General features: G+C 38.1%; 1 protein-coding gene across 6 annotated transcripts in view; it reads left to right on the top strand.

Annotated features, from left to right (window-relative positions):
- The window catches only part of MRPL47 (mitochondrial ribosomal protein L47), a 31,122-nt gene that overhangs the window by 413 nt on the left and 17,421 nt on the right, over positions 1 to 13,288 (top strand). Inside the window, exons 2-3 of one of the 6 annotated variants that reach the window (XM_025451488.3) lie at positions 2,740 to 2,891; positions 3,870 to 3,930. The exons of 1 other annotated variant lie outside the window; for it this stretch is intronic. In XM_025451488.3, the coding sequence (XP_025307273.1) occupies positions 2,740 to 2,891; positions 3,870 to 3,930 (213 nt within the window). The remainder of the gene's footprint in view (positions 1 to 2,739; positions 2,892 to 3,869; positions 3,931 to 13,288) is intronic. 4 more of the 6 variants (XM_025451489.3, XM_025451491.3, XM_025451492.3 and 1 more) reach the window with 4 other exon arrangements.

Below are 13,288 nucleotides of genomic sequence, written 5' to 3'. Positions count from 1 at the left end.
GAGGTACAGAAGCATCCTGTTTGGGTGAGTTGCCCTGAAGAGTTTTTGGTTATGGAACTGAAGGCTGTGTCAGATTCGGATGGATCAAAGAGAAGGGAAGGGGGCTTTGTACTTCCAGAATCTATTCCAAAGAGATTGTTCAGTAATGTTGGGTGAATAAATGAAAGTAGTCAAATGAAGGAAAAGAAGCCCGTTCTACATATGATGTGCATTATTTCTGGAAAGGCAGCTTGTTTTCTGGATGGACCGACTTAGAGTTTATGGTATATGGTTTCTTCCCTTTTATTGGCTTTTGTTTGTAATGAATTGAATTTTATTTATTTATTTATTTATTTATTTATTTATTTATTTATTTATTTATTTATGATAGTCACAGAGAGAGAGAGGCAGAGACACAGGCAGAGGGAGAAGCAGGCTCCATGCACCGGGAGCCCGATGTGGGATTCGATCCCGGGTCTCCAGGATGGTGCCCTGGGCCAAAGGCAGGCGCCAAACCGCTGCGCCACCCAGGGATCCCCTGAATTGAATTTTATACATAGTTGGATGCGTCGGATTTTTACAAATTGTTTCTTATTATTTCCTTATTTAAGTAGGCTCCACACTCGGAGTGGAATCCATCATCGGTCTTAAGAGGAAATAATGTATGTGCCCTTGAACCCAGCACAGACAATTGCTGAGCATCTATATGTACAATACTATTACTTATATTTATCTTAGAGATAAGAACTTTTCTCATTTTGTGGAGGCTCTAAGGTTGTAACTTAGTAAAGATGGCAAACTTGGATCAGTTGTCTCTTCCTCATCATCCTTTTTTTCTTCAAAATCAATTTTAGATTTTTATTATTAAATGATCATCTGTTCATTTCAAACCAATAGAAAAGTTGTAGAAGTACTACAAAGAATGACCATTTTTATTTGCCTGTTTTCATTTTTATTATGCAATCCTTAGCAATCTTATCACATTTTCTATATCTTTATATCCATGCCTTTATGTATTTTTTTGAGCTACTTGAGGCATGTCAGAATTGTAAACATCATGACACTTTCAGCATGTATCTCCTAAGAACAGGAACACTGTCTTAATAACTACAGTACTACAGTGATCACGCTGGAGAATTTAACACACTATAATTACTGTTCTTTTACCTAGTATACAGTCCAAATTCAAATGTCTTTAATTATCTTGCTAATTTCTTTTTCTTTCTTTCTTACTAGGGTCTAATCAATGATCTTTCATCACATTAGTTGTTATGTCTCCTTAGTAATCTTTAATCCAGAACATTTTTTAAAAAGATTTATTTATTTATTCATGAGAGACACAGAGAGAGAGGCAGAGGCAGAGTTACAGGCAGAGGGAGAAGCAGGCTCCCTGCAGGGAGCCCGATGTGAGACTCGATCCCAGATCCCAGGATCACACCCTGAGCCAAAGGCTCAATCGCCGAGCCACCTAGGCATCCCTAATCCAGAACATTTTTTATAAAATCAGCCTTTTTAGATTATCCCCTCCATTTGGATTTATCTGATTGCGTCCTTGTGGCTAGATTCAGGTTAAGGTTTTTTGTTTTTTTTTGGTAGGAATTTAACACTTGTGATATACTTTGCTTTTGTATTATATGATTACAGCTGGTTAGTAAATATTCTTTAAAAAACATGATTTTTAAATTACTGTACATTAAATTATCATACAAATGCACAATAATTGGGGCACCTGGATGGCTCAGTCGGTTGAGTGTCCAACTCTTAATTTCTGCTCAGGTCATGATCTCAGGGTCAGGGATTAAGCCTCCCTGCCCCAAACGGTCTCAGCACTCAGCATGGAATCACCTTAGGATTCTCTCTCTCTCCCTCTCCACCCCTCCCTCTGCACACAAGCATACACATGCGTGTGCTTGCCCACTCTCTCTTAAATAAATAAAATCTTTTTAAAAAAACAAATACACAATAATTTTTTAACCATTTTCTGGTCACATATTTACATTATTATGAACTTTTGGATATCGCATAATGCTTTAATAGACATTTTTATTTATCAGTTTCCATATATACTATTTTTACTTGAAGTTTCTAGATGAGGAATTATTGGGTTGAAGAGGGAAGCATTGAGGCTTGTGATAACATGTTGCCAAATTAACCTTCAGAATGTTTTTATTTGCATAAATAACCACTAGCAGTGTATGAAAGGCCTAAAATGTTACTTTGAAATATAATTATATTAGTGAGGTGGCTGCCTGGCTCAGTCTGTAGAGCATGAGACTCTTGATCTTGGAGTTGTGAGTTTGAGCCCCATATTGGAGCTCACTTAAAAAATAAAAAACAGGGGATCCCTGGGTGGCTCAGCGGTTTGATGCCTGCCTTCGGCCGGGGCGTGATCCTGGGGTCCTGGGATTGAGTCCCTGCGGGGAGCCTGCTTCTCCCTCTGCCTGTGTCTCTGCCTCCCTCTCTCTCTCTGTGTCTCTCATGAGTAAGTAAATGAAATCTTTAAAAAAATAAAATAAAATAAAATAAAAATATAATTATGTCAATATATTACCTCCAAAATCGTGAATATATTAACTTCTGAAATTAAAGGGTAGCAACATCTATAATCCAATATTAAAAATAATTTCTAAAGCATTTTGTTTGTTTCTTGTGTAGAAACCCTGAGTAATTTTTTATAACATTAGAGATGAGGAAGTCATTCTAATTATTGCTTATAAAATTCAAATGTTAAACTTTAATCACTTGTTTATATATGTTCAGTTGCAGGTTTTCACTTAGTCTTTTGCCTAAGAATATACCAAATGTCACATCTTTTCACCAGTGTAGATTACTTCATACCACATTGTCAAGGAAAGGACTGGAAGAATTTTTTGATGACCCAAAGAACTGGGGGGAAGAAAAAGTGAAATCTGGTAAGATATTTGGGTTGATTAATATTAAATATAATTATTGAACCCTCCATCATTTGGGGATTATTTATGAATCTTGGAAATCATCTAGTTTTTTTCCTTTTTTGATTTCCTTTGGAAATGTGAAAGAAAATTAAAAGAAAATGTAATAGAGTTGCTTGTTGATTGGCAGGTTGGCAAAGGGTTTAGAAGAGGAGTAGGTTGAAATTATTAACTGAGGGACACTGGGGTGGCTCAGTTGGTTAAGCATCCAACTCCTGATCTTTGCTCAGGTCATGGTTGCAGAGTTGTGAGATTGAGGCCCACATTGGGACTCTGTGCTGCTCAGCCAGGAGTGGCTTGAGATTTTCTCTCTCCCTCTGTCCTTCCCCCCACTTCCTTGCACATGTACTGTCTAAATAAATAAATAACATATTTAAAAAAGAAATTGTTGGGGTGCCTGGGTGGCTCAGCACTTGAGCATCTGCCTTTGGCTCAGGGTGTGATCCCAAAGTACCAGGATTGATTCCCACATCGGGCTCCTTGCATGGAGCCTGCTTCTCCCTCTGCCTACGTCTCTGCCTCTCTCTCTGTGTCTCTCATGAGTAAATATGAAAATCATTTTAAAAATAAATAAAAATTAAAACAAAAAAATTGCTAATTGAAGTGAGATTTAAGGTTTGTTTTAGATTTCATTTTTTAGAGATAATTAAATATTATTTTATAATGATATAAAATATTTTGGTATTAAATTTTGGAAATATATTCTATATTAATATAACATTTTTTGAATGCTATTGCCAGTCACGTTACTAATATTTTTCATGTGTTGCTTAATTTAATGCAAATCTAATTCTAATTACATGTTATACTATAATAGGCTAACATTATTATATTTTATAGATAATAGATAAAGAAATAGGCTTAGAGAGGGTAAATAATTTACCACAGGGCACATACCTAGAAAATTATTTCATGTTGTGAATTTCATAATTTTAATAGGAGCTTCATGGACGTGTCAGCAATTAAGGAATAAAAGTAATGAAGATTTACATAAACTTTGGTAAGTATATTGAGTACATTAATATGTAGGTGTTCGAGGGATGCCTGACCGGCTCAGTCCGTAGGATACATGGAGGGACTCTTGATTTTGGAGTCATGAGTTCAAACCCCACATTGGGTATAGAGATTACTTAAAAATAAAATCTTAGGAAATATATATGTGTAGGTGTGTGAAGCAGTTAAAGTATAACAGTAAGGTATAAGCATTATATATATTTGATGTAAGAAATTAACATAATTTGTCTTGTAATACTGTGGATGATATGTAAAACCATTAAAGATTTGATAAATATGACAGAAAAGAGTTCAGGGTGATGAATGGTTTCTCACTGGCTGAGTTACAGAGGTAGTCAATTTCTTGTAGGAGATGGAAGTGTGTATCTTTCTCTATTGGAGCCTGTAATTGATTCTTTCCTGTTGAAGATTCTATTAGGGATCTGTAATTGACATTTTTTCCTATAATTGACATGAAGTGGTGTGACTCCCCCTTCCAACATCTCTTCCATCATCTCCAGTCCACTTAAGTTAGGTTTCCTTTTATTAATTTTCACATTTCCACCTTTTGATCAGGATCTTTCCTCAGAAGTAGTGCTGATCAAGACTCAGTTTTTCTATATTTATTGGTTTTGTCCTTCAGTGCCAGGAAGGACCTTTCCTGGTTGTCCTGTCCTACCTTGGAGGGAAAGTGCCTAACAGTTGGGAACCACTTAAAGGTCACATTTGAGTAACAAGGAAGGTTAAGAGGGAGAATTCTCAGGTAGTTCCTGAATAAGTTTGTATCTTTTCAAGGTCCCAACTGTTGGAGATCATTTCCTTATTGAGTGCATCGTTTTTTTTTTTTTAATTTTCAGTATAATTAACATTGTGTTATGTTAGTTTCAGGTGTATGATATAGTGATTGAACAATTCTATACATTACTTAGTGCTCATCACCATAAGTGTATTCTTAATTAATTTCCTTCACCTGTTTTACCCATCCCCCGCCTCCCTTTTGGTGACCATCACTTTGTTCTCTATAGTTAAGACTCTGTGGTTTTGTCTCTTTTTTACTTTGTTTTTATCTTAAATTCCACATACAAGTAAAATCATATGGTATTTGTCTTTCTCAGACTTATTTCACCCAGTATTATACCCTCTAAATCCATCCATGTTGGTGCAAATGGCAAGATTTCATTCTTTTTTATGGCTGAGTAATATTCTATTGTACACATATACCACATCTTCTTTATTCATTCATCTATCGATGGATACTTGGGTTGCTTCCATACTTTGGCTATTGTAAATAGTGTTGCAATAAACATATGGGTGCATGTATCTTTCCAAATTAGTGTTTTAGTATTCTTCAGATAAATGCCCAGTAGTGAAATTACTAGATCATATGGTAATTCTGTTTTTAATATTTTGAAGAACCTCCATCCTGTTCTCCACAGAGGCTGTACCAGATTGCATTCCCACCAACAGTACACGAGTAACTTTTTTCCATATCCTTGCCAGTACTTATTTCTTGTGATTTTTATTTTAGCCATTCTCATAGGTATGAAATAACATCTCATTGTGGTTTTGATTTGCATTTCCCTGATGATGAGAAATGTTCAGCATCTTTTCATGTGTCTTTTGGCCCTCTGTGTGTGTTCTCTGGGGAAATACCTGTTCATGTCTTCTGTCCATCTTTTAATTTGGTTACTTGTGGGGTTTTTGGTGTCGAATTCTAGAAGTTCTTTATATATTTTAGAAACTAATGCTTTATTGGTTTTTCATTTGCAAATATCTTCTCCCATTTACTATGTTGTCTTCTTGATTATTTCATTTGCTGTGCAGAAGCTTTGAATTTGAGTAGTCCCAATATTTATTTATTTATTTATTTATTTATTTATTTATTTATTTATTTATTTATAGACCCCCAAACTCAATGTGGAGCCCAATCATTGGGGCTTGAACTCACAACCCTGAGATCAAGACCTGAACCGAGATCAAGAGTCAGGCACTTAACCAATTGAGCCACTCAGGTGCCCCCCAATAGTTTATTTTTGCTTTTGTTTCCCTTGCCTTAGGAGACCTATCTAGAAAAATGTTGCTATGGCTAGTATCAGAGAAACTACTACCTGTGCTCTCCTCCAGGATTTTTATGGTTTCAGGTCTCACATTTAGGTCTTTAATCCACTTTAAGTTTATTTTTGTATTTAGTGTAATAAAGTGATCCAGTTTCATTCTTTTGCATGTGACTGTCTAGTTTTCCCAACACTGTTTGTTGAAGAGACTATCATTTTCCCATTGTATAATCTTGCTTCCTTTGTCAAAGGTTAATTGACTACATAATTGTGGGTTTATTATTTTTCGTTAAGATTTTATGTATTTGAGGGATCCCTGGGTGGCGCAGCGGTTTGGCGCCTGCCTTTGGCCCAGGGCTGATTCTGGAGACCCGGGATCGAATCCCACATCGGGCTCCTGGTGCATGGAGCCTGCTTCTCCCTCTGCCTGTGTCTCTGCCTCTCTGTCTCTCTCTGTGTGACTATCATGAATAAATAAATAAAATCTTTAAAAAAAAAAAAAAAAAAAAAAGATTTTATGTATTTGGGATGCCTCGGCGGCTCAGTGGTTGAGCATCTGCCTTCGGCTCAGGGCATGATCCCAAAGTCCCAGAATTGAGTCCGACATCAGGCTCCTGCAGAGAGCCTGCTTCTCCCTCTACCTATGTCTCTGTCTTTCTCTGTGTTTCTCATGAATAAATAAATTTTAAAAATCTTTAAAAAAATGTTTATGTATTTATTTGGGAGAGAGAACATGAATGGGGGGCGCCAAGTGGGAAGGAGAGGGCGACAGAAAGAATCTCCAGCAGACTACTCACTGAGCACAGAGCACGACCCTGAGATCAAGACCTGAGCCAGGGATCCCTGGGTGGCGCAGCGGCTGGGCGCCTGCCTTTGGCCCAGGGCGCGATCCTGGAGACCCGGGATCGAATCCCACGTCGGGCTCCATGCATGGAGCCTGCTTCTCCCTCTGCCTGTGTCTCTGCCTCTCTCTCTCTCTGTGACTATCATTAAAAAAAAAAAAAAAAGGGATCCCTGGGTGGCGCAGCGGTTTGGCGCCTGCCTTTGGCCCAGGGCGCGATCCTGGAGACCCGGGATCGGATCCCACATCAGGCTCCCGGTGCATGGAGCCTGCTTCTCCCTCTGCCTGTGTCTCTGCCTCTCTCTCTCTCTCTGTGACTATCATAAATAAATAAAAATTAAAAAAAAAAAAAAAAAAAAAAAAAAAAAAAAAGACCTGAGCCAAACCAAGAGTCAGAGGCCTCACCAACTGAGCCACCCATGTGCCCCTTGTGGGTTTATTTTTGAGCTCTCTATTCTGTTCCATTGATCTAGGTGCCTATTTCTGTGCCAGTACCATACTCTTGGTTACTACAGCTTTATAATATAACTTGAAATCTGGAATTGTGGTAACTCCGATTTGGTTCTTCTTTTTCAGGATTGCTTTGGGTATTCAGAGTCTCTTGGGGTTCCATGAAATTTTTAGGATTGCGTATTCTAATTCTGTGAACAATGCTCTTGGTATTTTGATAGGGATTGCATTAAATCTGTAGATGCTTTGGGTAGTATGGTCATCTGAATGATATTTGTTCTGCTAATCCATGAGCATGGGTTATCTTTTTGTATGTGTCATTTTTGACTAATTTCGTTGGTGTTTTATAGTTTTCAGAGTACAGATCTTTCACCTCCTTGGGTAAGTTTATTCCCAATAAATATATATTAAGTTTATTCTTATTATTTTTGGTGAATTGTAAATGAGCTTGTTTTCTTAATTTCTTTTTCTGTTGCTTCATTATTGGCCTATAGAAATGCAGCAGATTTCTGTAGATTGATTGACCTTAATGAATTCATTCATTCTAGTAGTTTTTTGGTAGTCTTTTTTTTTTAATTTTTTTTTAAAATTAATTTATTTATGATAGTCACAGAGAGAGAGAGAGGCAGAGACACAGGCAGAGGGAGAAGCAGGCTCTATGCACCAGGAGCCCGATGTGGGATTCGATCCTGGGTCTCCAGGATCGCGCCCTGGGCCAAAGGCAGGCGCCAAACCGCTGCGCCACCCAGGGATCCCAGTTTTTTGGTAGTCTTTAGAGGTTTCTTCTACATATGGTATGTCATCTAAAAATAGTTAAAATGTTATTTCTTCCTTACCAATTTGGATGCGTTTTATTTCTTTTTGTTGTCTGCTATGGCCAGGACCCCCCATACTGTATTGAATAAAAGTGGTGAGAGTGGACATCCTTGTCATGTTCCTGATCTTAAGGGGAAAAGTTCTCAGTTTTTTACTGTTGAGTATGATGTTAGCTGTGGGTTTTTCATAGATGGCTTTTATTATGTTGAGATACATTCCCTCTATATCTACTTTATTGAGGGTTTTTATCATGAATAGGTATACTTTGTCAAATGATTTTTCTGCTGCTATTAAAATGATCATATGGTTTTTATCTTTTCTCTTGATGTGATCTATCATGTTGATTGATTTGTGAATATTGAGCCACCCTCATGTCCCAGTAATAAATCCTAATTGATTATGTTGGATTATTTTTTTAATGTATTGTTGTATTCTTTTTGCCAGTATTTCATTGAGGATTTTTGCTTCTGTGGTCATCAGAGATATTGGCTAGGAGTTCTCTTTTTGTGGTGTTTTTATCTGGTTTTGGTATGAGGGCAATGGTGGTGTCATAGAATGAATTTAGAAGCTTTCCTTCCTCTCCTATTGTTTGGAATAGTTTGAGAAGAATAGCATTAATTCCCCTTTAAAAGGTAGAATTCCTGGGGCACCTGGGTGGCTCAGATGGTTAAGCCTTTGACTCTTGATTCTGGCTCAGGTCATCTCAGGGTGGAGAGATTGAGCGCCACATCAGGCTCCTCACTCAGTGAGTCTACTTGAGATTTTCATTCTGTCTCTGCCCCTTCCACCTGTGTGCATGCATGTAGTGTCTCTCCTTCAAATAAATAAGTAAATCCTTAAAAAATAAGTAAATAAAAAATAAAGTAAAAGAATTCCCCTGTGAAGCCATCGGGTCCTGGACTTTTGTTTGTTGGAAGTTTTTGATTACTGCTTCAATTTCTTTGCTGGTCATCAGTCTGTTCAAATTTTCTATTTCTTCCTGATTCTATTTTGGGAGGTTATCTGTTCCTAGGAATTTATCCATTTCTTTTAGATTGTCCAGTTTGTTGACGTATAATTTTTCATAATATTCTATTACAATTCTGGTTATTTCTTTGCTGTCAGGTGTTATTTCTCTTATTTATGTTTTTGTTTGAGTTCTCTCTTTTTTTTAATGAGTCTGGCTAAACATTTGTTTTGCTGGTCTTTTCAAATAATCAGCTCCTATTTCACTTATCTACTCTATTATTTTAGTTTCTATTTCATTTATCACTGCTCTTATCTTTATTATTTCTTTCCTCCTACTGGTTTGGGGTTTTGCTTGTTCTTTTTTTTATCTCCTTTAGGTGTAAGATTAGGTTGTTTATTTGAGATTTTTCTTGCTTCTTGATACAGGCCTATAGTGCTATAAATTTCCCTCTTGGAACCTCTTTTGCTGCATCCCCAAAATTTTGGACAGCTGTGTTTTCATTGTCTTTCTTTTTTTTTTTTTAAGATTTTATTTATTTATTTATTGAGAGAGAGAGAGAGAGAGAGAGGATGGCTGGGACACAGACAGAGGGAGAAGCAGGCTCCATGCAGGGAACCTGACGTGGGACTCGGTCCCGGATCTCCAGGATCACACCCCAGGCTGCAGGCGGCACTAAACCGCTGCGCCACCGGGGCTGCCCTGTGTTTTCATTTTCATTTGTCTCCATGTATTTTTTTGATTTCCTCTTTGATTTCTTGGTTGACCCATTCATTGGTTAGTACGATGTTATTTTAACCTCCCTGTATTTGTGTGTTTCCTAGATTTTTCTTGTAGTTGACTTTAGTATGACTTCAGTTTTTTAAAATTTGTTAAGACTTCTTTTGTGGCCTAACATGTGATCTACTCTAGAGAATGTTTCATGTGCACTTGAAAAGAATGTGTATTCTGAATATATGTTAGATCCATTTGGTCCAATGTGTCATTCAAAGCTACACTTGCCTTGTTGATTTTATGTTTAGAAGATCTCTCCATTTAAGTAGGGTATTAAAGTCCTCTGCTATTATTGTATTACTATCAATTACTTCCTTTATGTTATTAGCTGCTTTATGTGGTTAAGTGCCCCCATGTTGGGTACATAAATATTCACAATTGTTATGTCTTCTTTATGATTATGTTATGTTCTCTTTATGATTATATAGTGTCCATCCTTGTCTCTTGTTACAGTCTTAATGTTTTATTTATTTATTTTTTTAAGATTTTGTTTATTTATTCATAGAGATGCAGAGAGGGGGGGGGGCAGAGGCAGAGACACAGGCAGAGGGAGAAGCAGGCTCCATGCAGAGAGCCTGATGTGGGACTCGATCCAGGGTCTCCAGATCATGCCGTGGGCTGCAGGCGGCGCTAAACCGCTGCGCCACCGGGGCTGCCCTAGTTTTAATGTTTTAAAGTCTGTTTTGTCTAATATAAGTATTGCTACCTTAGTTTTCCTTTTACTTCCATTTGCATGATAAATGCCTTTCCATCCCTCCATTTTCAATCTGCATGTGCCTTTAGGTCTGAAATGAATCTCATGTAGGCAGCATATATATGGGTCTTGCTTTTTATCCATTCCATCACCCTTTGTCTTTTGATTGACGTGTTTAGTTCATCTACATTCAAAGTAATTGATAGGTATGTAGTTATTTTGTTACTGTTTTATGATTGTTTTTGTTCTCCTTCTTTGTTCTCTTCTTCTCTTGCTCTCTTACAGTATGCTGGCTTTTTTTAGGGATGTATTTGGAATCGTTTCTTATTTTTTTAAGATTTTATTTATTTGACACAGAGAGAGAAATAGAAAGGGGAAGAGTGTGAGCACAGGCAGAGGGAGAGGAAGAAGCAGGATCCTTGCTGAGCAGAAAGCCCGACATGGGGCCAGATCCCAGGATCCTGGGATCATGACTTAAAACAAAGATAGACCCTTAATCAACGAAGCCACCCAGGCCTCCTCTTTCTTGTTTTTTAAATATATTGATTACTGATTTTTGATTTGTGATTATCACTAGATTTATATGTAACATCTTGTGCATAAAGCAATCTGTATTAGGTTGGTGGTCACTTAAGTTTGGAACACATTCTAAAAGCACTAAATTTTTACTCATTTACCCCTCATGTTTTATGTATATAATATCATACTTCACAGTCTTCTATTTTGTGAATTCCTTGACTGATTTTTTATAGATATCTTTATTTTACTGCTTTTGGGCTTCCTACTTTCCTTATTCCTGCTTATCGTCTTTTCATTCAGAGTCCACTTTAACATATTTTATAAGGCTGTTTTAGTGATGAATTCCTTTAACTTTTGTTTGTCTGAGAAACTGTCTCTTCTTTTCTGAATAATAGCTTTGCTGAACAAAGAATAGAATATTGTTGGTTACAGATTTTTTTTTTTTTAAGATTTTATTTATTTATTCATGAAAGACACAGGCAGAGGGAGAAGCAGGCTCCATGCAGGGAGCCTGATGTGGGACTCAATCCTGGAACTCCAGGATCACGCCCTGAGCTGAAGGCAGACTCAACTGCTGAGCCACTCAGGTGTCCCAGGTTTTTTTCTTTTAGCACTTAAAATATATCATGCCATTTTCTCTGGCCTCCAAAGTTTCTGCTGAAATCAGCTGATAGCCTTATGGGTTTCCCTTGATCAGTACTTTTTGCCATTTTCATTACTGTGTGTCTTGGTGTGGACCTCCTTGGATTGATTTTGTTGGAGGCTCTCTCTGCCTTCTGGATAAATTTCTGTCTCCTTCCACATATTCAGGAAGTTTTCAGGTATTATTTCTTCAGATAACTTTTCTGCTCCCTTTTCTCTCTTTTCTCCTTCTGGGATCCCAATAATGGGAATATTATTATGCTTGATGGTATTGCTGAGTTCCCTAACTATTTTCATTTTTCTTTCCCTTTCAGCATGATTGCTTTTCATTACTCTGTCCTCCAGATCACTCATCTGTTTTTCTGCTTCCTGTAGTCTACTATTTATTCTCTCCAGTGTGTTTTTAATTTCAGTTATTGAGTTGCTCATCTCTGATTGGTTCTTTTTTGTACTTTCTCTCTGTTTGTTGAGGGTCTTACTGAGGCCCTCCATTTTTTCTTAAATCCAGTGTGTATCTTCATGACCATTACTTTAAATTCTCTGTCAGGAAAATTACTTATGTCTGTTTCATTTAGATCTCTTGCTGTGATTTTGTCCTTTGATTTGGGACTTACTCCTCAGTCTCCTCATTTTTGTCTAACTCTCTGCTTCTGTTTCAGTGTGTTGGGAAAGTAGCTACATCTCCTACTCTTGAAAGTAGTGGCCTTATGAAGAAGAGGTCCTATGGTGCCCTACAGTGCAATGTTCCCTGTTCACCAGAACCTGGCAATTTAGGGATTTTCCTATGTGTGTTGCATGCACCCTACTCTTGTGGCCGACATGTGTTTGGATTGTCAGTCTAATCATCTACAATGATTCACTTTGTGTGTTGTGGCAGGGTTTGGTCCCTGTGCTGTTAGTGGGCTGTCTGGGGCCACCTTGACTTGAGTTGGGTCAGACCAGACATTCACCAGAGCTGCAGCTGCACTGAACAACAAGGTATTCTCCCTGTTGTCCCCTAAGAAGCATTGTTGGGCAAGATCTACAGTCATGCCAGATGTCTGCTCTCAGTTCATTGCTGGGACCACAGTGGAACTAGTGTGTGTGGTTATTTTCTTCCTCTCTCCTCCAGATAGTAGTCAATTTGGGTTGGTGCTGACCCCTGTCAGGGCTGCTTGCACACTGCCAGGCTTGTGGCACCATTTTGGATGGACTCCTAGTGAGAGAGCTGGAGGGAGCAAGTCCACAGAAGAACACAGGGGCAGGTACATGGGGTTAGTAGAGTTTGCACAGGTCTGCTGTGGGAGGAGGCCAGGTTGGAGGAAGTAGATCTGCAGAAATAGATGGGGGCCAGGCACACTATTAGCAAGCTAGATGGAGAGTGTTTGCACCACACTAGTTCTTGTAGGTGTCCATGTATCTAGGCTGGGGAGTAGGGGAGGGAAATAGTGCCTGCAGATTCCTTTATTCATAGACAAGTCTCCCTAAGATCCTTGCCCCTCCAGCATAGGCCCTGAAATTAGACCCTAGGAGTCTTTCAAACAGGTCCTTTCACCCTCAAGTCTCTTGGACCCAAGCCTGTGGATTTTTAAAGTTGTAAGTGTTAAACCCCGGTGATTGTAAGACCTTTAGAAATTAAGCCCCTCTGCT

The sequence above is a fragment of the Canis lupus genome, chromosome 34, assembly GCF_003254725.2.
Source record: "Canis lupus dingo isolate Sandy chromosome 34, ASM325472v2, whole genome shotgun sequence".
Lineage (NCBI taxonomy): Eukaryota > Metazoa > Chordata > Mammalia > Carnivora > Canidae > Canis > Canis lupus.
The sequence above is the reverse complement of the archived record's forward strand: the minus strand, read 5'-3'. Positions and strand labels throughout refer to the sequence as shown.